At 38.6% G+C, this 26,604-nt stretch overlaps 2 protein-coding genes across 7 annotated transcripts in view; both read right to left on the bottom strand.

Annotated features, from left to right (window-relative positions):
- stat6 (signal transducer and activator of transcription 6, interleukin-4 induced) overlaps positions 1–6,502 on the bottom strand; it is a 36,101-nt gene extending 29,599 nt beyond the window's left edge. Inside the window, exons 1-2 of the mRNA XM_084427529.1 lie at positions 6,350–6,502; positions 1,660–1,802 (exon numbers count right to left, since the gene is read on the bottom strand). Coding sequence (XP_084283655.1) covers positions 1,660–1,790 — 131 coding nt within the window. The 5' untranslated portion in view covers positions 1,791–1,802; positions 6,350–6,502. The remainder of the gene's footprint in view (positions 1–1,659; positions 1,803–6,349) is intronic.
- Positions 6,503–13,444: 6,942 nt separating this feature from the next.
- The window catches only part of fignl2 (fidgetin like 2), a 52,538-nt gene continuing 39,378 nt past the window's right edge, over positions 13,445–26,604 (bottom strand). For 5 of the 6 annotated variants that reach the window (XM_084427532.1, XM_084427531.1, XM_084427534.1 and 2 more), the window contains one exon: positions 13,445–16,922. In XM_084427532.1, coding sequence (XP_084283658.1) covers positions 14,866–16,922 — 2,057 coding nt within the window. In that variant the 3' untranslated portion in view covers positions 13,445–14,865. Of the gene's footprint in view, positions 16,923–21,072; positions 21,201–26,604 lie in introns of those variants that run through there. The other variant, XR_014629531.1, reaches the window with a different exon arrangement.

Genomic DNA, 26,604 nt, shown 5'->3' with positions numbered 1-26,604 from the left:
TATATAAAAAATGATGTTTATTCAGCCAGCGCACATCCCTGTATTTACATCCTGTTTTCGGTCGAAGTCCACAGTAATCGATTGTCGAGTTCACGCGCATAGGTTTAGTACCTATGATCACGTGCGTGAACTCGACAATTGACTACTGTGGACTTGGACCGAAAACAGGATGTAAATACAGGGATGTGCGCTGGCTGAATAAACATCATTTTTATTAATATCTTTCACATCTACTGCAGTCAGATTCACCCGTGATCACTCTGAAGGAATCACTCACATGACCTGTGCACTTGTAATGACACATCAAGGATGTTAAGAGGCTAAAAGCAGGTTTAAAACTTGCCCCATTGAAGTCAACAGGGTGCAAATTTTAAAAAGAGGATAACACGTTGTAGGCAACACCGATTTTTGTCGTTGTTCTCTGTACTGACAGCAAATGTACAAAAAAATGAGCTCAATGTTAAAATTGACCGGAGTTCTCCTTTAAAGCCCTGTTTACAGATCGTTTCTGATGAAATAGAACGGTTAAGATTAAAATTTGGACACATGCTGCTGGCCCGAGAATTTTAGGTTTCTTTCGCTTTCCCCCCCACCTACAGAATTGCTGCCTATGGGCACTGGAACAATCCTTCCTAAAAACGCATTAAACTTTCATTTACAAAGACGTGAAACTCACCGAGTGGTCAGGGGTGTTCACTGATATGCTCACACAAAAATCGCTGCAAAAGATGCTTTCCAACAGGTGTTTCACCATTCGTTGTAAAACTGTGAACCTATTTTTCCAAACGCCTCACACCCTTACATTCTTCCGCTGAGAGCTTGAATAATAGACACTCCAGCCCAGTTGGTGGCGGAGTAATACAGTACCTCACAGCACATCTAATACAAGTCAATGGACATCCAATACAAGTCAATGGAGTTGGACAAAAACTACGATAAAACCTGTTGGAAAGCATCTTTTGCAGCGATTTTTGTGTGAGCATATCAGTGAACACCCCTGACCACTCGGTGAGTTTCACGTCTTTGTAAACGAAAGTTTAATGCGTATTTAGGAAGGATTGTTCCAGTGCCCATAGGCAGCCATTCTGTAGGTGGGGGGGAAAGCGAAAGAAACCTAAAATTCTCGGGACAGCAGCATGTGTCCAAATGTTAATCTTAACCGTTCTATTTCATCAGAAACAATCTGTAAACAGGGCTTTAAGTGTAAAATACCGAACTTGTCCTTTAAACTACACTAAATTGTAGTGTGCATCAGGTTATAATAAGCACTATTGTCACTCATACGGTTTAAATTTCATTTATTTCACTTAGTCACCAGTACATTTTAAAGGTGCACTCAGTCATTTGAACTTCATGAAAAGCTTTATCGCTAAGGAAATGAACTTTTTGAAATGTTATACATGTAAATATGTATACTCAGATGAGATAAATACTTTACAACTTTTTATGTAACATGAAGTGGGTCACCTCATGGAGGCTGCCAAATTGGGATCACATGACCAGCCAAATACTACTCACTTCTCTTATTATCAAACACTTTCTTTGTGAATAAAATACTTCTACAATAGCATCTATGTTGATTTAAAGCTACTAGTGTCAGTTAAAAAATATATATACTGCGTCAAACTTAATACAACATTTGTAACAGTGATGTCATACCATATCTGATCCTCTATCCAGTTGGCCAGATAATGTCTGACATCCAGAGGGAGTGTTTCTGGGTAGAGTTCATTCAGCGTCTGAGTTGGCAGGAACTGTAACTGCGGGGTCATTTGCGCCCACAGCGCCATAGTGTGCAAACACTGCAACAGTAAAAATCACAACATTACCACCGCATTGAAAGAAACGGCATTTTCAATTCCTTGGGAAGGAATCGTTCACTAAAAATGAAATCTATGAAGATTACTAATTCTCATGATGTTCTAAACCATAGCTGTTTCCCATACAAGATATGACCACATCAGTCAACCTTTAAAAAGCATTGCCATATTCCAAGTTTTCTAAATGGTTCAGTTCAATTTGTGAAGAAATAGTTGTAACTTGTGTGGCTTCAGAATGCTTGGAATACAACTACAAACAGTATGGACAACTTTTAAAGTGGTCCTTTTTGGAGCATGACAGATGTGGTCCCTATAGACTGTCAGTGCATATAATATATTGAAAATATATTGAGTTTTATGGAAATAATTACAGAATTTGGGATGAACTACACAAAGGTAAGACATTTTTTACTTATCACAAATAAACAAACTAATGATCTAAACATGGTTTAATGCTTTGAATTAGGAACGTTGCTTTTGCTAGGTTTGCACATCATAATCATACAGAATAGAAAACTGCAATATTTATATTAAAGACAAATAAACATTGGATTTATAACAACTTCCCTATTCTAGGGATGGATTGAACAAACTGAATTGGAAATCTGAATTCTTCTATGCAAAACAAATGTCATTTTTAGAAATTCAAAAATTAGCATCCGATGACAAGATAATGCTCAACATTTTGTAGCATGCTGTATTTCAGGTTATTTTCTGGTTTAATTTAGTGTAAACAGCACAGGCAGAGTGTGTAATTACTGCTCTGTGTGACTTTTGTTTGGGCAAGTGAGAAAAGACAGTATGTCTGTCTTATCTCTCCCCAACATAAGGGGACAGAAGACACTGTATACCACAGCGCGCTTGACAAAACAACAGCCCGGCAAACCCAAACATCACTAATATAACAAGTTTGCTTACATAGATGGTAATTTTAGCACATAAATTAGCTATGCTGCATTGTAAGAAGAGAAGAACATTTTATTATGGTGTATACACAAAATGTAATATGATAATGCCTCTGACCTTAGTCATTCTTGACCTTTTTTTTTTTTGTATTGGAACTTAATTATTTGTACATACATTGTCAGGATCTAAAAGCGGAAATCCTTCTTCTAAGAAACACAAACCCAGTAGGCCTAATGTTATATGAGGTAAATGTGTTAACTGTAATAAATAAATGTGATCATGCCATCAAACATAATCAATCTCATTTATAATAATATTTCGTGAACATCCAAAAGATTTAAAAGGATGCTGTGAGTATGTCGATATTGTATGTTTCAGAGTCCATAAAAATATGTGTAGGCCTATCCTTTACAAATTCCAATGAACAGATTAGATTTTGACAGGATACATTCATGGTTTCTAGTTCTACAAACCAACAAGCACACGTGGTGTGTTAGATTCAAGCACTGAAACCAAACTGTACCCAAAGGCATGTAAGCATGCTGGATCATGTCCATAACAACTGTGTCACTTCTCATTTCCTTCTGAAAAAGATGTTGATTGGTCTCGAACATGATCACACTATCAGATTTTTTTTTAAACTAGGACCAGGCTTAAGCTGTGTGTATGAAAGTTATTAGAAAAGTCATAAAACTGAACAGCTAATCAGTATTTGTTATGAAATAACTTGAAGGGACAGTTCACACAAAAATGGAAAACACTGAAATTCGTTGACTTTTGTTGTATGTACAAATATATATCTTGTGGACTAGCCTATCCCTTTACAACATAAAAGAAAACACATAAGGTCACGAGATAAGATCAGTAGTAACCAATATGTCTTTCTAAATAGCCTTTTTTTTTTTTTTTTACTATGCTAAAGTTTTTTTTTCGAATTAAATATCAGTTTAACCAATCAGTTTTATGAAAATTCTACAAAAATACAAACCAAATAGCCGATTTGTACTTTGTTAAAGCTAGTACTTAATACTAATACTTCAATACTAGGTTAATCCCCTGATTTTTTGAGAGTTTTTTTTTAAACAAGTCATAAGGTGTACATTTTCATTCATTAAGACATTAAAGGTCATGACTCATCTTTATTTGGGAATCCCTCTGTTCCAATTAATATCTGCATTTCCTCAATTTTTCTTGTTTTTTTTTGTTGTTGTTTTTTTTTTTGCTCCAAAGGTTTAATGTTTGACAAAGGGATTGGTGCAGCGTAGGTGAGGTGTAGGTGAAAAAAAGACCACACCTATGTAATATCTGATCTAAATCATTCAAGGGAACTATGTCATGCTATTTCAGGATGTAGAACAAACAGATGACCAATGAAAATTCAAGTTCATTCTTACATGTATACATGCATGACATACCACATATGAGACAACAGATAGTTAGATTCCAACTTGTTGTTGTGCATGAAAAACTGATCTGGTAAAAACATAGTGCCTATTTATGTAGCAGATAGAGCGAAAATAAATAATATAAGAAAGATCTTGAGGAAATAAGAGATGGCATATTCATGGAAGCATAGTTTTACAGCTTGTCATTGGGTAGCCATATAAATCACGACTATAGGTTTGCTTTCCTCTCTGTAGCAGATCACGGACCTGAAAGGGTCACGGCTGCATTCTGTAATAACTTATAATCTAAAGAACACAGAACGGTTCTGTCTCTGACATAAAAAAGAACTACATAGAAATGTGTTTTGTTCATGTTTATAAATTTTTTCTTTTTCAGCACTGTTATGTGCTACTGGCTACAAAGCAATGTCATACTCTCAAAAAAAAATCTTATTTAATAATAGATCAGTGCCCTATTTTATGTATTTGCAGAGAAGAAAAATCAAGTAAAACATTTTGTTTTATTTTATTATTGCAAAGGCTGCTCTTTCATAGTCCTGTTTCTTTAAGGTATCAACATGGTCTCAGATGTTTATATTAAGAGAAATATTCGAAAGGTACAATTGTACTGTAAGCATCTAAAAATCAATGTGGATGTGATAGCTCGGATAACTGGGTTTTGGAGAAATCTGATGATATGCATACTGCTGCATATTTAAATATCTCATGTTTGATTGCACACTTCAGTTTCTGACGTTGTTGAAATTATTTCTGAAAATCCAGGAAACACGTGTGAGAATACTGGTGTGTTTTTCTTAAAGGAAAAATCCGAGAAGCAAGAGTTTTGCTCCTTTGTTCAATCGAATTGACTAAAAGAAAAAACAAATGTAAAATTAAAGAGTTATTTAAAGTTAATTCGCTGTAATGGAAAATAGAAAGCAATCTCTCAACCTCAAATTCTCACAGCAAACCAGCCAAACTTTGACAGCAGTTTGCATCTGACACATGGAGCACTCATCCACTTTACCCATTATTATCTCTTTTCATTGAATGGATGACTGCATTCATAAAGGTTATATACAAATGACAGAAACGAACAAACTCATAGCAGTTTTCTGTCAGTACCCGGCCCCTATCACATTTTCCCTTTTCACTTACACAGACATCTTAACACAGTATTTTAAAGCATTTATAGCAATTAGTCAAATTAAAGCATTGTACACTGATCCAAACACTGTTGATGCTAATACTGTGATTGCTGCGAACTACGGCCTACTGGCTTCACTGAAAACTTAAAAAAGTAGCTATTATTTCCTCAAACTATAGTAGGGAAAGACATTCTACTTTTTTGTTTCGCGCAGAAGTGTGTAATTTCACACTTTCCTAATTAAACTTTAGATATAGATAGATAGATAGATAGCCTAGATAGATAGATAGATAGATAGATAGACAGACAGACAGCCATCTAATCTACTTTGCACAGAAACAAACACGTCACTAAACCTTTTTAATGCATGTTAAAAAAGGCCACAGACAGCAAAGCCATCCATTAGTATTCATATAATATTTATGAAAAATAACAGCATGAGGGTGTTACATCCCTAAGACTGAGACTGACACATGCAATGTTACAACAACAGTGAGCACGGTTAGTCAAGGACAGACCACTCTCTAGTGCACAAAAGAACATAACACACCAATACATATGGGGAACAGAAAGTAGGGCGTGAATTTGTGTAGGTGCTCGTGCTACATTAAACGTTTTCCACTACACCATATAACGTGACATTTAGCAGTTTACTACGTTTTAGCCATTTAAGTAGGCCTTCCTCCCTTGCTCTTTTCAGTACTGTCTGATACAGGAAACTTGTTTAATATGAGAATTCTCATTAAGTCAATGTCTCGCATATTTTTTCATGGAGTATATGACCATGTAGCCTAACTTTTTTGGCGTCGTTTAGTCTAGTTCGCTACAACGGCATATCTAAACCAATTTCACAACTATACTGAGATTAAATTATTATAAAGTGGGATTTTTTGATCGTAATAGAACACTTTGATGGATTTATTTTTTGTTCTGGTTGCTCGCTTCTCTCGAATTTTCGAGTACAGGCTATTACAAAACTCATGTTCCCTCCTCACAACAACGTTAAGCGATATACAAATTCAGGTCGCGATAAACTTAATCTACGTAGTTTATATAGCTAAAATATACAATGATGTGAGAACATAACTTACCTGATTTCGACGCCAGCTGTTTTAACACACGTAAAGAGATATAAGTCTGCGCCTTCCGTGTGCGTTTGTTGTTTTTTTCTATCCACCTACTTTCACTTTAGACTGAAGTTGCTGCCTATTGGCCATCCTGATGCAGTTCTGCTACCTGGTGAACGAGAATCTTTATCCGGCTGGACAGAATTTTAAATAATGATCTATTCTGTTTTATTTACATATACAGAAAATAGGCTATGTAATTGTTTTTAAATCCAGTTTTATGTGTGTGACCGAAAATTCGACCCATTTTAATATAGCCTATCACATTTTTATCTTCATACTTCAAGGGATACTTTTGTGAGTATCTTCGTATTTTAATATCTTCATACTTATCTAACTACTGAACACCTTCATATTTTTGTAAGTATCTTCATATTCAATTTATACTCTCTATTAATCGTTTTCTGTAGGTACGTCTGAATGTTCATTAATTTACGTTATTTTATTTTTTATTATTGAAAGTATTTTATTAACATTAGCAACTTATTTTATTGGCCTATACATTTTCCATTCTCTTTGCCACTCTTTGTATGCGTTTATGTTTTAGCGTCGCAAAAGTTAGCCATAAAGAACTTGAAAAAGAAAATGAAAGAGAAAATCCTAGATCTTCTTAGATATCCAAGAATAAGTATTTAACGTACCAACGACGAATATAAATATATTACAAGTTATAAATGGTATATATATATATATTCACACTATAAATTCTAATTCGCCTAAAAAAAAAAAAAGAAAATAAATTGAGATTAAAAATTGTTATTATATTTCATGAAATTAAATTGTACTGAAAACCAGTGCGCAACCGTTTATATGCTGTCTATGTGTGCAACCAAAGTAGGACACATTCAACTGCACCACCAATGACCACAAAGGCAGACAAATGATACGTTGCCTTGTTAGCTCTCTCTCTCTATAGTCTAACGTTATATATGTGTGGTTGTGTCTCAAAACCTGGAGAGCAAGCAAGACAACATCTCTTGCATCATATGCTTGTTCAAAAGAGGCGACTTTCTATATTTCAGGACTACTCTATATTTTCGTCACTGGTAGGCGGGGAAACAACAACGCAATTTCTGCTAGAAACGCTTGATTTCCAGTAAGGAGTTTCGAAATGGGTTTCCGCTTATCAAAGAAGCTCTTTTTTTCTTTTCCTTTTCCTTTTTTTTTTTTTTTTCTTGTTGCATAATTTCTTCTTGCCCGTCATCAGGGAAGACATCTACAAAGGATATTTTTATTTTTAATGCACTAAAAAATAAAAGCTGGCAGTGCTGCAATGTTTCAGTAAAGAATTTGCGATTTTGAGATAAATATACCAATTTAATGTTTACGGCTTTAAAATAAACAAATCCAGCAATGAATTTATTTGATAATATAGCCTACCTCATTTTGAATAATTAATGAATTTTGGATCCCGAGAAGTGAAATGTTGCCATGTCACCCTTATAAGCGACTTGTTTTTTTCTTTTGCTTGTAGCCTATAGTTTTTTTTTTTTTTTTTTTTTGTATAGTTCCCCCTTCCCAATAAGCGTAGAAACAAATAAAATCGCTTATTCACGCGTAGTTTTTGTGAGAAACGTCGCTTATTTGGGTGATGTTTTATCCGTTTAGTTTGCTTGTTTTGTAGCGGATCTGGCAACACATCATCGTTTACATCAGGAAACGTTGAAATCAGGAAACTGCCTCGTCATTACTACGACTAATCATTTCAATTCTCACACCCACACCCAGAATAACATTATCCTTTGCTCGCCAATATCTTTGAGAAATATATGACTATAAAGAATAAATCAGTAGGCGACTAGGCGTATAGAACAGTATTACAACATAAGATCTACGCTCAAAAAAAGCAGTATTTTGTGTTACCACTAGAGGGCAGTGGGTCATTAGCCAATGTGAAAAGCGAACTCATCTGTGTTGGTCAATTGATGAAGTTGTTATGTAATAAAATTAAATGGTAAACCTGAAAAATATACTAAATGTAAAATAATAATAATAAGTTTCAAACATTATATTAAATCCAAACACATCTCATATGCAGCATGACCAAGCAGGGAAGGTTGTTTCAAGCATCAGGCATTCCTCATATCAAAGCCCATTTCCTGACCGGTCATGATACATTTGGCCTGTCTGAGGCTATTGAGATAGGTCAGCAGAATGCTGTATGAGCTTCAGGGGTTGTTTTCATTTCCAGCTTTAACTTAAACAAAGTCAGAGTTGACTTGATCAATCTCCCGCTGATAGAGTTTGACAACCCCGAAATGGAATTCTGAAGTAACAAATGTTATCAATAAAAATTCCATAATAGTTGTGCAAAGTGTTTAACTTCTATGACAACAAACCATTTGCAGCTGTTGTGAAAAGTAACAACTGGAAAAAATAAACATGCGAAGGAATAGACACTTTTCTAAGATGCTTGATTCCAGTTTATATTTTTGTGAGGCAATTTAAACATTGTCAATTTAAAATTGTAAATTGTATATCTTTTTTTTTAAAATAGCATAATTATATAAAAATAAATAGATGAATATTTTAAGAGGAAGTCAAAAATCAACAGATTGTTATTGGGTTGACCTGGATTGTTTGTTTGCTCTGTATTTGTTTCTCCCCTCCTTCACAGCTTGTCATTATTTCGGGGTCCTCTTAGGTAAAGACCCAGCGCTGAGCAGCACTGATGGCAGCACATCTGGAATCAATACAGCCGAACTGGGTAACTAGAGGGTTTGGGGGGGGAGTTAAGGCTAAGGGTTGGGCTAGTTACGGTTTTGGCCCTGGGGGTCCATGTGTCCCTGACTCCTAAATAGACTTGATTGCTAGCAGCTGGCAGCCTTAACTCACCCTGTGTCAGGGATCTCCTCTGATGTCAACCTTGTCTGTATCAAGGCTAGACAGGACAAAGGAGAACAAGACATGAGCAGTCAGGAACAGAGGTATAGGCAGGGTCTATGGGAAGTCTTGCTGCTCTGCATCAGAACCCTCTGGTTTCCATCATGATCGTTTCTGTATACTTTATGTGAAAATTGCCATTTAAAAATACAACAAAATAGAACAGATCTGAACCAGATATAATGTACAGTTGTGGTAAGAATTATTGGGACCCCTGGTAAATATGATCAAAGATGACTGTAAAAATAAATCTGCATCGGTTTACCTTTTGATCTTCCATTTAAAAAATTCTCAAAAATCGAACCTTTCATTGAAGCAAAATAATTAAAAGTGGGGGGTAAATGACATTATGAAATAAATACTTCTCTCCAAAACACGTTGGCCACAATTATTGGCACCCTTTCATTAAATACTTTTTGCAGCCTCCTTTTGCCAATTAACAGCTCTGAGTTTTCTCCTATAATGCCTGATGAGTTTGGAGAACACCTGACAAGAGATCAGAGACCATTCCTCCATACAGAATCTCTCCAGATCCTTCAGATTCCCAGATCCATGTTTTATGCTTCTTCTCTTCAGTTCACCCCACTATAGGGTTCAGGTCAGGGATGGGACGGTCATGGCAGAAGCTTCATTTTGTGCTCAGTGACACATTTTTGTGTTGATTTTGATGTTTGTTTTGAACCGTTGTCCTGATAGAAGAACCAGTCACAGCCCATTATAAGATTTCTAGCAGAGGCTGTCAGGTTTTGATTTTTGATCTATTTTTATCTGTAGAATCCATGACACCATGTATCTGAACAAGATGTCAAGGACCTCCAGCAAAAAAATAGGCCCACAACATTAAAGATCCAGCGGTATATTTAACTGTGGGTATGGCATACTTTTAATCCCTGTTTGCACCAAAGCCATCTGGTGGGTTTGCTGCCAAAAAGCTATTTTTTTGTTGTTTCATCTGACCACAGAATCCGGTCCCTTTTGAAGATCCAGTCGTGTCTGACAACTGAATATGCTGGAGTTTTTTTTGCATGATCGAGAGGGATTTTTCCTGAAACCCTCCCAAAACACGTGATGATGTAGGGGTTGTTTGATTTTTTTTATTTGATTTAGGCTTTCTGACCCCAAGACTCAACTAATCTCTGTAATTCTCCATCTGTGATCCTTGGAGAGTCTTTGGCCACTCAAACTTTCCTCCACACCGTCCATTAAGACAATATAGAGACACACGTCCTCTTCCTGGCAGATTCGTAACATCTTTAGTTGATTGGAACTTCTTAATTATTGCCCTTATGGTGGAAATGGGAATTTTCAATGCTTTAGCTATTTTCTTACAGCCAATTAGGCTATGTGAAGCTCAACAATCTTTTGCTGCACATCAGAACTATATTCTTTGGTTTTACTCATTGTGATGGATGATTAAGGGAATTTGGCCTTTGTTTCCTCATATTTATATTCCAACAACATAACTAAGTCATAGCTGGACAATGTTATGTTCCTAGTCACCCTTGTGTGCTAAAAATGGAAATATTAATGGAAATATACTTCAGAGATATTTTACTCATAAAAAAATGATTGGGGTGCCAATAATTGTGGCCAACGTGTTTTAGAGAAAAACATTTATTTCATATAATTGACCAAACTGCTCTTTATTTGCATGTAAAAAAAAAAAGAAAAGATATTTTACGAAATTTACCTGACCTTTAAAATCACCCATGATTATTTTATGCCAAGACCACTCTTAGATGTAAACATCCATGCTTTGTAATATATAGCCTATAGCTTGGGGGACATGGATTCTTTATTTTTATTTTTACAAATGCTATCTACAGCTTTCATCCTTCAGACCCTTGATGCTCATATCTGTTCAACTAGAATGCAGAATACATTTAGCCATAGTCGTGAATATTATTTTGTTCACTTTTTTATTAACACAGAGAAACTGTGGGATTTTACATTCTACATTGAGGGATTCATATTAACTCTTTCCCCGCCATTGACCGGCTTTCCCCGGTGTTTTCACTGTTATACAGTAGTGGGCGCTATTACGCATCTTCTGAAAGAGTAGAGAATCTCCAGATCAAAACAGGCGAAGAAGATGCAGATAGCAGAAACATGCGATATCATGTGTAAGCAGATGCATATGTAAAATAACATGATCATCAACATGCTCAGATATTCCTACAACAAAATATTCCAAGTGGTGCTCACTGCAGAGCCAAATGACGCCCAGCTCCTCCTCTCTGGGCGTAATAGGTGGAGCTTTTCCTAGTCCAGCTCCACCTCTGTGGACTATACTAGGGCCATGAAGGTTTTTTGAAAATGCTGGCTGGAAACTTTTTTCAAAAACTCTGGCAGGGAATAAGTTAAGTATTTGTAAAATGTTTATAATACATGTGCACTTTTGTGTTTTACAACATTATATATGGCGACTGGCGTACATATAAATGTGTCCATTGGCTCGCTTGACAGTTTTTTTACATACTGATCTTAACAGTCATTTTTTTCCTTTCCATAATGCTGAATCTGTACACTTTGTCATTCTGTAAATTTAGATTTTGCTCTAGCTCTGGAGTCAGAGGTCGAGTTCAAGCTGACCAGGTCACATCACTCAGCGTACACCAGCAGGGATGGTTGCTATGGTGAGGGTTATGGTGGAAGAGATATAGGGATTTATGGGGATTTTTTGCTTGCTCAAGTAAATTTTCCAATACACTCGACAGGAAACAAAACACTAAAAAAAAATGGCGCTAGTTAGCATTGTGTAAAGAAAATCTTTTTTCATAAGATTGATTTGCTTTTCTTTGTGGACTGTATTGAACCCTTGACCACAGATTGAACATCTTTATTTGACACTGGAAGCAATCAAGATCATTTAATAGTATTTAAATGTTAAACACTGAATAAAATTAAGTAACATAGTAATGAACTTTGGAAAAGATCCCTTTCTGTGTTGAACATGTAGAAGCTACAAGTAAATATTCACTTACATTCAAATCATTTTACTTTTTATTTGGTTTATTCATAGTCATGGCCCTCAATATCCCACAATTCTTAGTTTCACGGACCTTATATTTTGAGATCATGTGCATGTAAGAGAAGACAATTCACCCTTACAATCTGCCACTTCTTGACATGTACAGGAAGTTGAGCCATGAGAGATTTTTGACATATTCTCTTTAATATTGTGTAATACTTTTTTCTTAAAATACAGTCTTTTTTGAGGTAGACCATTACATTTCAAGAACATTTTTAAAACAGACATCAAAAAAGACATGAAATAAATATTTTCATGTACAATATGCTGCAAAAATGAGGTAGAAATGGTTACAGAAAATGTACAAGAACAAGATCCAAGAACAAAGTTACTGTACTAATAGTTTCAAAACAGCTAATTAATGACAATTTCGTTGGACAAACTGTTCAGTTGCTCAGTATCTTTTGTGTTCTTGTTTGAAATAAGCCACATAAATGACTTTTTTCATCTGAATAAAACCGGTGTATGTTTGGTTTTATGAATAAGAATTGGTGCTGAATTTTTCTACACAAGATGATGCATTTGTGTGCTTAGGATGTCCCCGAGTCTGCCAGGTTCTCTTCGGCACTGATCAATATGTGCTCCTGGGGTCATTCTGATTGACCTGTATGGCATGAGTGAAGCCACCAGCTGTACTTGAAGAGCCGAACAGTGCTATAGGGTTACTGGACATCAATCAGAATATGGCTTCTCCAAAAGGCTGTGGTGATACAGAGGAATGGGGGGTGGGAAATCAGCTCATCACAAGGCTGTACAGGACCAACAACCAAGGGGACAACCCATTGTGTTAAGATGGGTGGGGTGGGCTGGGGGTAAAGGAGTGATCAGAGGCTATGTCATGTCACAGCTGATCGAAATTCAACAATCCACAAAAGCCATTCTACAGACAATATAAATGAGCTCAGTCTCAGTTTCTTCAGCAGTGGTGATTTGAAGACATTTGATAACTCTAGCTTTTGTGTACCTCATAGACGAAAAAGCTAAAAAATATTTAAACATTGGTAGAGGCTGCTCCATCTGGATTGTCTATTTGATGAGCATGTTTACAATTTTGTATACATTACACATGTATACAAATAACACAATTTATGATTAGACATGATTAACTACCAATTATATAAAAAACAATCTGATTCTGATCTTTGGGTTGTTTTTTGTATTGTTTTTTTTTTTGCTCTTCGAGTACTTACGTAGTATATGTCAGTGTCCTTCGAAAAACGGCCTATGTACCTTGGTCTCTAAAAACAGTTTGTCCAACAAAATCAAACATCTGGTTTGCCATCTACAATTACACATCATGAAGACAATCATCACTCCATCAAAAATCTACATCAAAAATAAAGGGTTAGGATAAGGGAAAATGTTTTCATATAGAGTTAAAACATGGATTTATGGCATCAGATATTCTCTGAAATACCTGAATTACATTCATTGTTTGTCTTGGTAGCATTTTCAAGTTTCACCTAAGAGGTAACAGCACAGATGCAGTGTGTATACATGTCTGTGTCAGGTCTGTTGCTCACCTCCAACCTCAATGCTTACTACTAAGACCCTAAGATTACATACATTCTTTAGTTATCATTTCTGAGGTAAAGAAATTCTTCCTGAGTATTTTCAAACAAGACTACATATACTAATAAAATAAACTGAGTAAAGCAGAAGAGAGAAATAGTCATTCATGGACCCTTGCTTTTTGTGTGTGTTTGAGGGTCCAGAGCAAAGGCTCTCACAAGATTGTGAGGAATGTGATGGGTTGTTTACATGATATTGTATTTGGAAAAGTATTACCTTTAACAAAGTGTTCTGAAAGAAGTGTACCACTACCAACAGTAAAAGCCTGTCACTTTCTATTATCTGACTTTCTATGGATTAGCAATTTAATACTTTTTGGGTAGCAACGCATACTCTTTTGGTAAAATGACCATTTTGACAAAGTGCACAAGATATGACCGCGGCCTAACAATCAATTTTGCAAAATACTGTTGCTTTCTTTCCCAAGAGGTTGCATAACAGTAAATACCTTTTGGTGAATGCTGTAACTTGGACAATATAATGTTGTTGAGCATTTTTGGTAAAAACAGAGTAGTTTTGATAAATCCTAAGCCCTTTAACACCAAATGATCTTTAAAGTAAATCAACGCAAAAGATACAACACCACTGGAGTGGACTGGCAATAAATAGGATCCTGAGAGTTGCAATCAATGGGGGTATTTTTTTAGGAAAAAGTCAAGTGATCTATAACCTCCAGGTTTATTCCAGGATCAAGGCTAATTGGAATTCCAGTGACATTCCAAAATATAATTCAGATATTTTATCAGATAAGCCAAGCAACTAATAAATGCCCCTTCAAGAAAGGCCTAATATTTCATTTCTTTGGGAAAAAAATAAAGTATATGTATATTTATAGAAAAACAACACACAATGGCATGTTCCCTAGATTAAATGCATTAAATCCAAAATGCCTCCCATTCATAAACTGTAATTTCTCAACGAGTTCCACTCTTTTGGCTGCAACAAGTATTTAAAAACAATTGTAGCAGTCCCCAACCAGTGGCTGACTAGGTTCTCAGTGGCTATAAACCTTGCTCCACTCCATACAAGTGTCCAAATCTTTGGAGGTGCTGTGAGGACGTACCTTGCAGAAAGCATTTTCAAAGTCTTGGAGGGTAGGGGAAGAAAGGGATGCAGGGAGGCCGTGCAAGGGCACGGGTGCTGAGGCAGAAGCTGATGCCAGAGCCTGCTGGCAGAGCTGCAGCAGCTCCCAGACAGAGAAGCCTTCTGAACGCTGCAGTACTGCTGACATCTCCCTTTCACCCAGACTGCAGCCATGGGGCACCAGTGCCTGCAGAAGCACGTGCCTGCGTGTGCTGGCATCTGGCAGGCCTATATGATAACGCTTGGAGAAGCAGCGCAGAAGGGGATCTTTGATCAAATCAGGCCGTCTTGTGGTGCACACCACCAGAACCAGGCTGCTCTGACCGTGTTGGATCTTCTCAAGCTGGGCCTGCAGTTGCTGTCTGAGACCTTCCTCTTCAACGGACTCCACCTCACTGAGCAGCACCACTGAAGGTTGTCGGGCCGTTGCCACCGAGAACAGGGTGATCAATAGTTGCTCTGCCTCTCCTTTCAATTTAGAGGCCAAAGTTGCACCACTCAGCCTATAGAAGGTAGCACCCAGTTGAGATGCCATGGATCGTGCCAGTGTGGTTTTTCCCCCTCCTTGAGGGCCAAACAGCAGGACCGTTCTGGGTGGGCGGATGGCAGGGTTGGGTCGCAGGACAGGCCACAGCAGGTCCTCCTCCAGTGCTGCTTTGATGTGACAGTTCCCAGCCAGTTCACTCCAAAGCAAAGCTGGACTGCAATCCTGCAGTTCTCGGCTTACTAGCTCCAGCATTTGGGGCTCCATGCTTTTCATAGGATCTGAGCACTTCTGAGAATGATGTTGGGAGAAGCCCTGCTCTGCACCTCTGCTCTCCCCAGTCATGGCTGCTGGGGGGCTGTAGTCCCCTGCGGCTCCATACGTTGGTGAAACCAAGGGCTTTAGCCCACTGTACTTTTCAACTTCGTCTCCTTCGAGGCTTGACTGAGATGAAGGTTTACTAGGCTTAAAGGTTTGAGGATCTGTGCTGCCCGTTCCAAAGCCATTTCCACGGCACTCAGCTTTATCAGTAACCCCATATGGAGAATCTCCCCCAGCTTTCATGGGGTCATAGCTATACTTCCTATAGCGTGAGCTATCTCCATCTTCCTCATCCAGAGTCATCTCAAATGCTTTTCTCTTCAGAGAGCCCCCAGGCTCTGAGCCCCCTAGACTGCTGTTCTGATAGCCATAGCTGCCACCAACCACTGTGGGTCTTGAGGGTAGTGGAGAGGGGGCAGCTATACCCGAGGGGATGTAAGGGGCTGTTGGGTGGGTGTAGCTAGGAGCAAGGCTAGTCTGGTGAGGGTAGGTGCTAGGGGGGTAGTTATACACAGGCGGAGAAGGTGTGTAACTGGGGAGAAGTGTGGGGTTAGGCTGAAGGGCATGTAATGAGGTTGGTGGAAGTGCTGAACTGGGTTGGGGACAGTACGCTGATGAGAGGTAGGTGCCGTTGTAACTGGGGGGGTAGTCACTGGAATGGGGCCCACTGCAGGAGCTGCTCCCACTGTAGCCTGAGTCTGAAAGGTTGCTGTTAACAGCTGACACATTGCCAGAGCCTGGTGGGCCTGCTGATGTGGGAACCACCTTTGGCCCAGACAGACCATCATGAGATGAAGGAGGCACTAAGGAATATGCCCCATCAGTGCTGTGCGTAAGAGGCCAAGGTTCCAATTCGCTTTTCTGGCCTCCGTTGAGAGTGCCAAACGCTCCAGGCTCAGGGTATGCGCCCACAGCAGGGCGTTCATATGGTGAGTCTAGAAGGCCTGAGTATTTCTCAGCATAGCGCTTCAGCAGGTTGGAGGCAGTAAGGGCTGAGATGTCGTCATTTGCCCAGGCATAGCTGTAGGAGCCACGGCCGCGGCTGGGGTAGAGCTCAGACTTGTGGGCAGGGGATGAGGTGGTGGAAGACACGTCCAAATGCTGCTCAGGCCACTGGCTCAGGGGCTGGGCATGCTCCGGGTTCCAGTGCATCTTCAATAGGCCTGCAGGAGATAGCAATTTGTTAGATTATGCAAGAATTTGCTGTATAACAAAAGTGTACGTTCCAAGCATTTACAAATCAGTATTAGATGGATATAGTGATTTTTAAAAAGAATTATAAGAAAAATCTAAATGACTAATGGCAAATTATGGATGATTGTGGGGCTGATTTTTTGTTGCCATTTTGCTTGGCGAGATGACTCTCTTGGTATTGTGTGCATGCACACAGAGGGAGTCTTTTTTTTCTGCAGTAAGTATAAAAGAGAAGGGCTGTGAATTTTCTCCTTTCAAGCCCTCAGCCATGTAGCAGCCTTGTGTTGCCATCTGCAGTTCTCCCAAAGGAGAAACTGTTATCACCCTGCGCATGTTTCCCTCAATACATCCCCTCCCACCACCACAGTTCATCCACAAAGCAATTTTCCAAAAGGCCTCTATGGTCAGCTTGACAGAAGGAGGGAAAGAGAGAGAAGAAGAAGGAACAGAGGGGGAGAGGGAGGGACCAATATGGGTGAAAAGGGGGGTTGGGACGGGTGGACGAAATAGTTGTGCTATTCATTGGCCACTTCCCATGAAGCACTGGGAGTGTGGAATGCCCTTTCCTCTGGCTTTCTCCAGGACAGCTTTCCTGTGATTAATTATGCTGTCCTAATGCTAAGGGGGTCTTAATGCACATGAGGAGTGGAAAATAAACCTCAATAAAAATAAAAAATGTCCACATCCAGTCTCTGCCATGTCCTTTCATAATGCAAATTCCTTTATTCAGAGCTTTTCTGTGCTTCTAAAATTGCAATACACTTAACAGCATCACAGTTTAAAGGCAATCATAAGAGATTAATTCTAAAATGAACAAATCAAAAATCAAAATGTTAATTACTAAGGTGTATGCATAATTAATATCTGTTAATAGAAAGACCTTATTACTTCAATTGGAATTGCATTTTTTTCTTTGTATTGAGAATTTCATGGAGCAGAGCTTTAAAACCAGCCATTTCATGAGGGTCTGCAACTGCACCTTCCAGAGGCATTAGCTAAATTCCACACATAGCTTGGCATTATTGAACTGTCAGGAATCAGCCTGGGGTGAGGGCTAAAGGGGGAAATGGGGAAGTAAATGGAATAAACTGCAAATCTTCATCATAGGCTGCAATCGGAGGAGAAAGTGATGATTTGTTATTTGCACTTCTGTCAGAGTATGCAAGCTGCTGCTTTATTGCCATTTAAATCAAGCCTCAGTTCTGTATGCTATGTTCCCCCTTACTGTTTTCTCCCAAAAACTTGGCCCTCCCCCTTTGTGTGCTCTTTCTGTTTCTCAAACTCTCACCCCTCCCGTCGCCAAACCTTCCCATGTGTGTCTTCAGATTACGCCTGCTATTTATTCCAAAAGATCACACCAACACACCAGATGGCCATTGGATTACCATGTCCTTCATATTCATCTCTAGATCCTCAAGTTCCCCACATCCAAACTAACTCTTTACCCCTATTTCTAATATAACAACAAGATAAAACATAAAACGACTCAGAAAAAAATTTAAACAAGGTGAACACAGGTATGTATTCGGTCATTGTCCAGTCAGTAGAAACAGTGTATATCCAGCAGGGCAATCCCATCTGCAGGCTGGTTTGTGAAGTGCTGTATGGAGCACAATAATGGGGCCAGTGTGCGACAGAGATGGATGGCAGCCCAGGGGAGCTCATAAAACCTGCAACGGGTAGGAAAGGAGGAGGGGGAGTGGACAGCAGGCGCTCCGGCCGCCGTGTGTGCATGTGCATGCACGCGCATGAGTCTGTGTGAGAGGATGGGGTTTGACATTAGAGGGGTCATTCAGGCGGCCAAACTGCTGTCCACTCCATCAATATACATGAGTGTGTGTGCACCAAGACACACGGGAAATCGTTTCCAAATTGGACATGGAAGTGCTATTTGGGTAAGGCTACCTCAAAAGTCCTACTCAGCTAAAAGTGCTACCCATTAGTGTAGTCAAAAATATAGATATTTCGATACGTATCGATGCTGAAATAACTGAAACGATTCCAATACTTCCAAATACTGCACTCTCACTCTGCTCCGGTTGAATAGTGTTGGTGTTGTGGGAATTGCACATAAATTTACTATTTCCTTTAAGTTTTTACACTCACACCCAAAGCACGCACACCACTGATCTTTATAAGTGGCGCGCACATAAAGCCTAACTTTTGAACAGCTCGCGAGTACCAAATTGAGTTCTATCTTGTGGCTTATTGCACTTAAACGATCAAATGATGTCAAAATGCCCATCTTAGCGAGTATTCAGATAAACACATTTGAGAAAGTAAATAGTTGAGAAAGAATTTGCATGTTGTGTAACAAACAGTATATTGGATCCGTGCACAAGCTCTTAAAGTGACGGCAGTCTAATATACCTGCTGCTGTCTGTCATGTTAATCAGATAAAAAAAGATACTCGCTTGTCTTGAATGAATTACTTTTGTAACTTTAATTTTTAGCATTAACCTGTATTTAATTTTTACAATGAAGTGTAAACATTTTTACAACTATCCAGTATTATTTTACATTTGATTACTTTATTTAATTTCTGTAGTGTTTCTTACCGAAATACTATTGGTAGACCCACCTGAAAAACTTAAAGCCATGTTTATTTAATTTTATTCTATTGTATTTATTTGTGCTATCATTTGCAATTTGTTTATTTGATCTTATTTTATAAGAATCTGTTCTGTATCTGTTCACTTGTATTTTTTTGTGTGTAGATTTAAGTCTCAAATAAAGCCTCCCTGTGCTCTGTGTAAGCTTTTGCCACAAAATTGCCCAAATTATCAAAGACTTATGAGATAATAAAAGTAACGTATGGCAGCATATATGGCTGTTTTCCCTGTGGTATCAAAAAATGGTATCGAATAATCAATATTTTTCAAGGTATCATCGAAGTTGGAAATTCCAGTATCGTGACAACACTACTACCCATTAGAATGAAATCAACCACAGATGAACTGTTCTGCAATTAGAGCTATGCCTCAGCTGGGACTATCTAATAATCTAGATGTGTTAAAAGTGTTTCTATTTAAATCACCACAGCATCTGAAATTAACTCATTCTGGGCATTTGAGAATAGATGGTCCAATTACACTGGTAGAAGTGGGAATGACCACTGAAGGATATTCATTTCAGTGAATAAATGACAGTATCAAACCAAGAAATAATTTATAAAATGTGCCAAAAGAGAGTGAGATGATACGTTTTGATAAATCTAGCAGCAGTCACATAAAAACAAAGAATGTTCTCATTAAGATTAGACAAACATCAAGCTCCTGAACACAATTTACATTTGAAGGTTCTTTTTGCATGACAAAAACTGTACATTTGTCTTGCTAAGGCATTTGCAGCATAACATGTATAATGAGAAATTATGCAATGCAAAATAAAATAAAATAATGATTGATAATACATTATCAATTCTATTATTTAATAGAAATAACATTCATTTTAACTAATAAAATTAAATATCAGTAGTGGCAAAATATCTTTTTATTTTTATATATTTTTATAGTAGCAGATATCTAATAATTTTCAGCAAAATTTTCAGTAACCACTACCATTGTAAAAATGCACGAGCTACAGTAAGCCATAATTAAATCATTCCCCGTTTAAACTATAAATGATCAGGTGCACCTTTAAACAAAAATAATTTTAAAAAGACAGACTGAATTGAACAGGTAATTAAGATAGATAAACCAAAAGGCAAAACACAGTATTAACACAAGTAGATGAGAAATGCTGGAAAAAGTGCAGCTTTATCTCAATTTTGTGTCTCAACATGGACACAACAACATTTCAGTCTCCCTCTCACACACATAAACCTAAATTATAGCCACAGGACCAGTTCTAATCACACATCATTAACTAAAGATGCGTAAACAGAGCTATAGAGCAATCCTGGCCATTGCTTTGTGTGAGCAGCAACGAGTGGCTTGCCGTGGTGGCTCTGTGCGGGTCCGAGGCTGGCAGGGAGACAGATGTTTCAACTGGTCGCCTTACTGTCTGTGTGTCCATTGTTGCACAACCCATCCAGCAGACGTCCTCCTGGCCTGACAATCCTGTTGGTCCTGAGACAAAAGCTGAGGGATCCTATTGTCAGAGGCCTGCCTAATTATGGAAATCTTATTAATCTATTCAGGAGCAGTGCGCTGACAGCCTTTGTGCTGTCCTGGGATTTATTGAGGGTTCCTTTGGAGATGTGCGTGCGTGTTTGTTTGTGTGCGCCATCTTGATATTTCACAAATCTATGTGGAACCAAATGAAAAACGGAATCAGTGAATATCAGTGGGTTTTAATAAACCATTTCTAGATAAATAAATAAAAAAGTTAGGATAACCAAAATATTAGTTATGACTCCTATGGCCACTATGCGACTACAAGCAGGATGTCGGAGCAGAAGGTTCTGCAATGTGAGAGCCGAGCAAGCCCGGCTGCCGGAGGATGCTCAGCTTTTCACAGCTCCCCAGGGGTCCGTGTGCACTTTCAGGCCACGTCACTTTTGTTTTCCTGCCCTGAGGAACAAAACCTACATGGATGCAACAAGCCTTCTGGGACACGGGGCCATTAAACCAGGCAGATTGCACAGGGGCCAGTTGTAAACAGGAGCAGGCTGAATCAATCCAATCAGGTATTATGGTGGGTACCCATTCCCTAAACCCCACACATAGATTTAAGTAGGTTTATCTACTAAAGACACCCCCCTCATTGCAAATTCAAATATCAAATCCTACAAACACTGTTCAAGAGACCCTCTGCATCTGCACTGCAACTAAACAGCACACAGACAAATCCAAAGAGTACACATCCAGCTACCCTAACACTGTTGAAATAAGAGACAACTTTAAAGGGAAGCAACCGGGAATAACAACACACACACACACACACAGACCCGATTGCTCAGTTCAGAGTATTTGATTAATTACTACCACTTTCTGTCAGTTAAACTTCAAAACAACCGAAAAGAAGTTGTACGGGTGAACAGTGAGCATCCTGTTAGGAATTATGTCCTGAAACTTCAGCCCACAGTGCTGGTATGTGTGGAACTCCCTTTGAAGAACGCAGATGCCACAAAAGAAGGGCTCTTTCAAGAGAGAATAAAGATGAAGGAGGGAGAGAGAGGGAGAAAGATGAGAGAGACAGAGAGAAAGGGTAGATCTGGTTGAAAAGACTGCAGAGGGAGGATTGTGTTTACATGAATTAATCACCTCAGTGCAGATAAGATGGCACCCAGCGTTCTAATCATCAGCTGATTTGTATTCTGTATACAGACGTCTCTGAATCAATGCTTTAGGCTGAGGAACTGCAAAATGTCAATGATGTAAGCCCATTGGGCATTTTAAAGTCATGCAAAGCCTTTACGATAGTTATTTAAAAATCCATTCTTTCTTCAGGCTGTACAGTGTTGGTACTTCTTATTTTCATTTAAATCCAAAAAAATAAATAGAGATATTCTATATTTCAGTATAAATGATTAAAATAAAAAAACACTTAAAATATGTAGTTTTCAAAAATATTTCTGTCCCTGTGGCAGAAAAAAAGGCATATTGTAGGCATGCAATGTAGGCACATTATTGGTGTGCATCTCTCTGGTGATGCACACCAATAAAAAAAAAACATATCAATAATGATGTCTTGTGAAAATCTGTTATGTTCCTGGATGAAGGCAGATCAGATAAAGAATAAAGAACATAAGGAAAAATTTGTGTGAGGTCCTTACTTAAAAATCCTGACAGCAGCTCCTCATAATTTACAAGGCATGCATAACAGGGCAGAACTATGAAATTTTTTATGAAGTGATGCATTAGTTACAGCAGTGTGGTTAACATGATCTCTCTGTCTCTTTCTTTCTGCTCATCTGCTCCCTTTTCATGGACCTAAAATGATGTAATAGCAGAAGAGGCGGTGGGCCTTACGAGTTTTCACACCTGCTCCTCTGCACACTGCCAGACGCCGTGGCTCTTTTCAGCCAGGCCCCGTGGGGTCCCAAGAGGAAGGAGCCTATCTGCTAGAGTGGCAGTGAATGATCAGATTTTTGTCCTTCTCTCTCTCTCTCTCTCTCTTTCTCACTAGTCATCCATGTGAGCTGCAGTCCATAATCTCTCAGCTTTGAAGGTGTTATTGCTTTGCCTTTTGGGACACAGTAAGTTGCAATCCGTGGGTTCATGTTAATGATGACTAGAATAAAAATTGGGGGGAAAAAATCAAGTGCAATATCTGTTTCAATTGTGAATAAATACTTGTTAACATTTTAGCTCATTTTGCAATGAAAATGAGAAAAGCCCATAGCCTTGGTGGTTTTAATGAATGATTAGATGCTCATAATTTTAAAAACAACATCCCCATCCCCCTGACCAGCTAATTCTTGTCCACAAATGGCCAAATGCCTGGGACCCCTCCCCTTTAAGAAAAACAGGGTTCCTATTTTCTGCGGCCGCAGGCCAGGTTTAGGTCATTGTGTCCACTAATATATCAAAGAACAGCTGTCCTAAGGCTCTGTGATGACCAATCACCCCCTTCCATCTGTCCCTCTTACCCAATCTCTCCTCCATCTCCCCCTGTTCTCCTCCATCTCCTTCTTCCAATCTCTCTTCCCCCCCCTCCCTCCTTCCTTTTCACCCTGCCCCCTCACGGAGTGTCCGGACTGCGTATCAGTGCCCTCTCTCGAATTCCCTGGCCGCTTTATTTAATAACCCTACAACCGTGTTGGGATGTTCTGTGTGCGCACACACAAATATGACTTGGATTGAACGCTGGACATAAAGTATGTTACGCAAATGCCTGATCTGAAAAAAACTCGGTCCAGCTTAAAGGGATAGTTCATCCAAAAACCTAAATTCTGTCATTTACTCACCCTCATATCATTCCAAACCTGTATGACCTTATATTTACATTTGACAGACGCTTCGATCCAAATCGACTTCCGTTGCATTTGATCAGTTTTTTGCTTTCCATGGGAATCGTTGACCTTTGCAGTGCCATGCTCTACTGTTTGAGCTTTATGTATCTTCTGCAGAACACAAATGAAGATATTTTGAAGAATGTTTTCAACCGGCTTTGTCCATGTAATAAAAGGCATTGGGGTCCAAAAACAACACTGGACCCTATGGACTTTCACTGTATGTGCAAAAAACAACAACTCCTTCTGTGCTCCAAAGACATACATGTTTGTAAAAACATAAGGCCACAATTTTAATTTTCTTTAATTAGAGAACCATGGACAAGCCCTTTGAGTGATATCTTGGAGCAGTGATTGCAAGCTTGATGCCCAATAACCCTCAGAAGTCCGGGACTTAATTGGAAGCCTAATTGTGGCAGCAACGGGCCTAATGAGCGGTCTTCAACGATGTTGAGATGATGAGCTGAGGCAGGGGGGTCCCTTTTCGCTTTTCCTATGGCCGCAGATTCTTTTCCATCTCACTGACTGCACTGCGGCCTAATTAAAGTCCATTCACACCCAATGCTAATGACCCCACGCTCATTCACACAAACACTTCAGCACCTTGCCTGTTTACTCAAGGGTCCGCATGCCTCTCCAGAAGCGTATTCACCCTGTCGCTCTCATTAGAATAGATGTGTTAGATGCTCGTTGTTAATCTCTCCTTCTGCGCCATCCAAAGCGCCCCTTCCTATAGACCAAACTCAAAGCCTTAATGACTTAACAGATGCAATTAGAGTGCTTCATCTGCCCAGGCCTTTAGTGTGGAGTAGGGAAGAAATGAGGTCATAAAGCGAGAGAGCTGAGGCTATGCTTGTTTCTCTTTACACAAGGAATATGTCGGACAGCAGGGCCCCCAAGCAACAAGAGTTAGAGAACTCATGGGCTGCTGGCCTGGGACTGATTTAAGGGTGTGTTTGAAGTGCAGATTACAGATTCTTTGCACCAAATCCCTCCAGGAGTATCCATGGCCCCAGGAATCTCTCTCAGATTTCCTTCAGCTCTGACTCTGAACCTCTTCAGCTTACGGTTCCTACATGCTCATCAATGCAACACTTTTGTTTGTGGATGCAATGAGAGTATATGTAATTGCATGTGACAGACATCAAACAAGTGCTCAAACGCACATTTGGAGTACAATCATGCCTGTCCTCTTGATTCAAACATAAACACTGATGTCAGAAATGCTCAGTTGCTCCACAAAGTAAATTCCAGCATGGATGTGACACTATTCACATATATACCACATAAGCTGCCCTACATTCACCTGGCTCCGGCACAGACGAATTATGAGGCAGAACGAACAGAAAGGACATATCGGGACTGCGAACGACCTGGAGGAAAAGGAATTTGCCTGGCTTTAAAAGCTCAAAGGGTAAACTCTGAGGGATATCTAACACCTTTGTGTGCTGTCCTAATATCACACTAGACACTCAGGGAAACATTCACATACACATATATGCACAGTCCATAAGCATCAAACTTTAGAAACAAAAAGATCAGTTCCAAAATCTAAATGCATGCTGCAGTACTGGAAAATCAGGATCTGCGACATTAGCAATCTCAAATCAGTGGTTAAGAGGTTTGTGCACTAAATTACACACACAAACAACAACTTTCTAGATCTTCAAAGAATTTAAAATATTCTGACAGGGCTTTGTGACATTTTTGAAAATAAAGTGTGCAAAGAGAGACTAGGCAGAAAAGAGATTCAGATTTGAAACTATTACTGATTCATTATACAAGGAAAGGCAGAACTTTAATAAACTATAAACATAAATTAATAATCAATAAATCATTTATATACAAACTAACTTTCAAAGTGAGATGTTTTTTATTATTTAACAAGAAATCTCCAATCTATTTGACAAAAATACAGTAAAAATAGAAATATTGTGAAACATTATTAAAATTTTAAATAATCGTTTTCTATTTTAATATATTGTAAAATGTAACGTATTCCTGTGAAGTCAAAGCTGAATTTTCAGCATCATTACTCCATTCTTCAGTCTCACATGATCCTTCAAAAATATTTCTTATTATTATTAATGTTAAAAACATGTAAAATTAACCTGCTTAATATTTTTGTGGAAACCATGATACATTTCTTTAAGGATAATATTTTCAGGAAATAGAAATCCTTATGTTACATTATAAATGTATTTACTGTCGCTTTTGATCAATTTAATGCATCTTTGCTGAATAAAAAGTAGTTATTTCTTATTTTGCATTAATCTTACTCTTCCGAATTCCACCCAAAAGTGGAATTATGATTAGTACTGATTATACTAAAATATAAAAGCTCTTCCCTTGATCAAAACAAGTTTTTCCTGTCTTCTAAAACATATGTAGGCCTACAGAATGCAGTTCTAACTATTTGCATGACAAAATGAATTTATCAAAACAAACACAAAAAGTAATTCCATCAGCACATATGACAAAGGTCCTCTGAATGTCATGCTAAATGGAATTATAACACCATATTAGACGTCAATGGTAATTGGTTGCTGCAACAACCTAGCAAGCCAGCTGAAAGGTTTAAGCTGGCGACTCATTAATACATGATTACATCTCAAATTGAGGTGCATCGGTCCTTTAGTTTGATTTCCCTCCCTCTTTTCATGTAACTGTCATGCCTATATAGCACAGAGAAGAAGAGCTAAAGAGTGGAGAAAAAAGCATCTCTTCAGGCAGAACTGGGGGAAGAAACCCCA

The sequence above is a fragment of the Rutilus rutilus genome, assembly GCF_951802725.1.
Source record: "Rutilus rutilus genome assembly, chromosome: 13".
Classification (NCBI taxonomy): Eukaryota; Metazoa; Chordata; class Actinopteri; order Cypriniformes; family Leuciscidae; genus Rutilus; species Rutilus rutilus.
The sequence above is the reverse complement of the archived record's forward strand: the minus strand, read 5'-3'. Positions and strand labels throughout refer to the sequence as shown.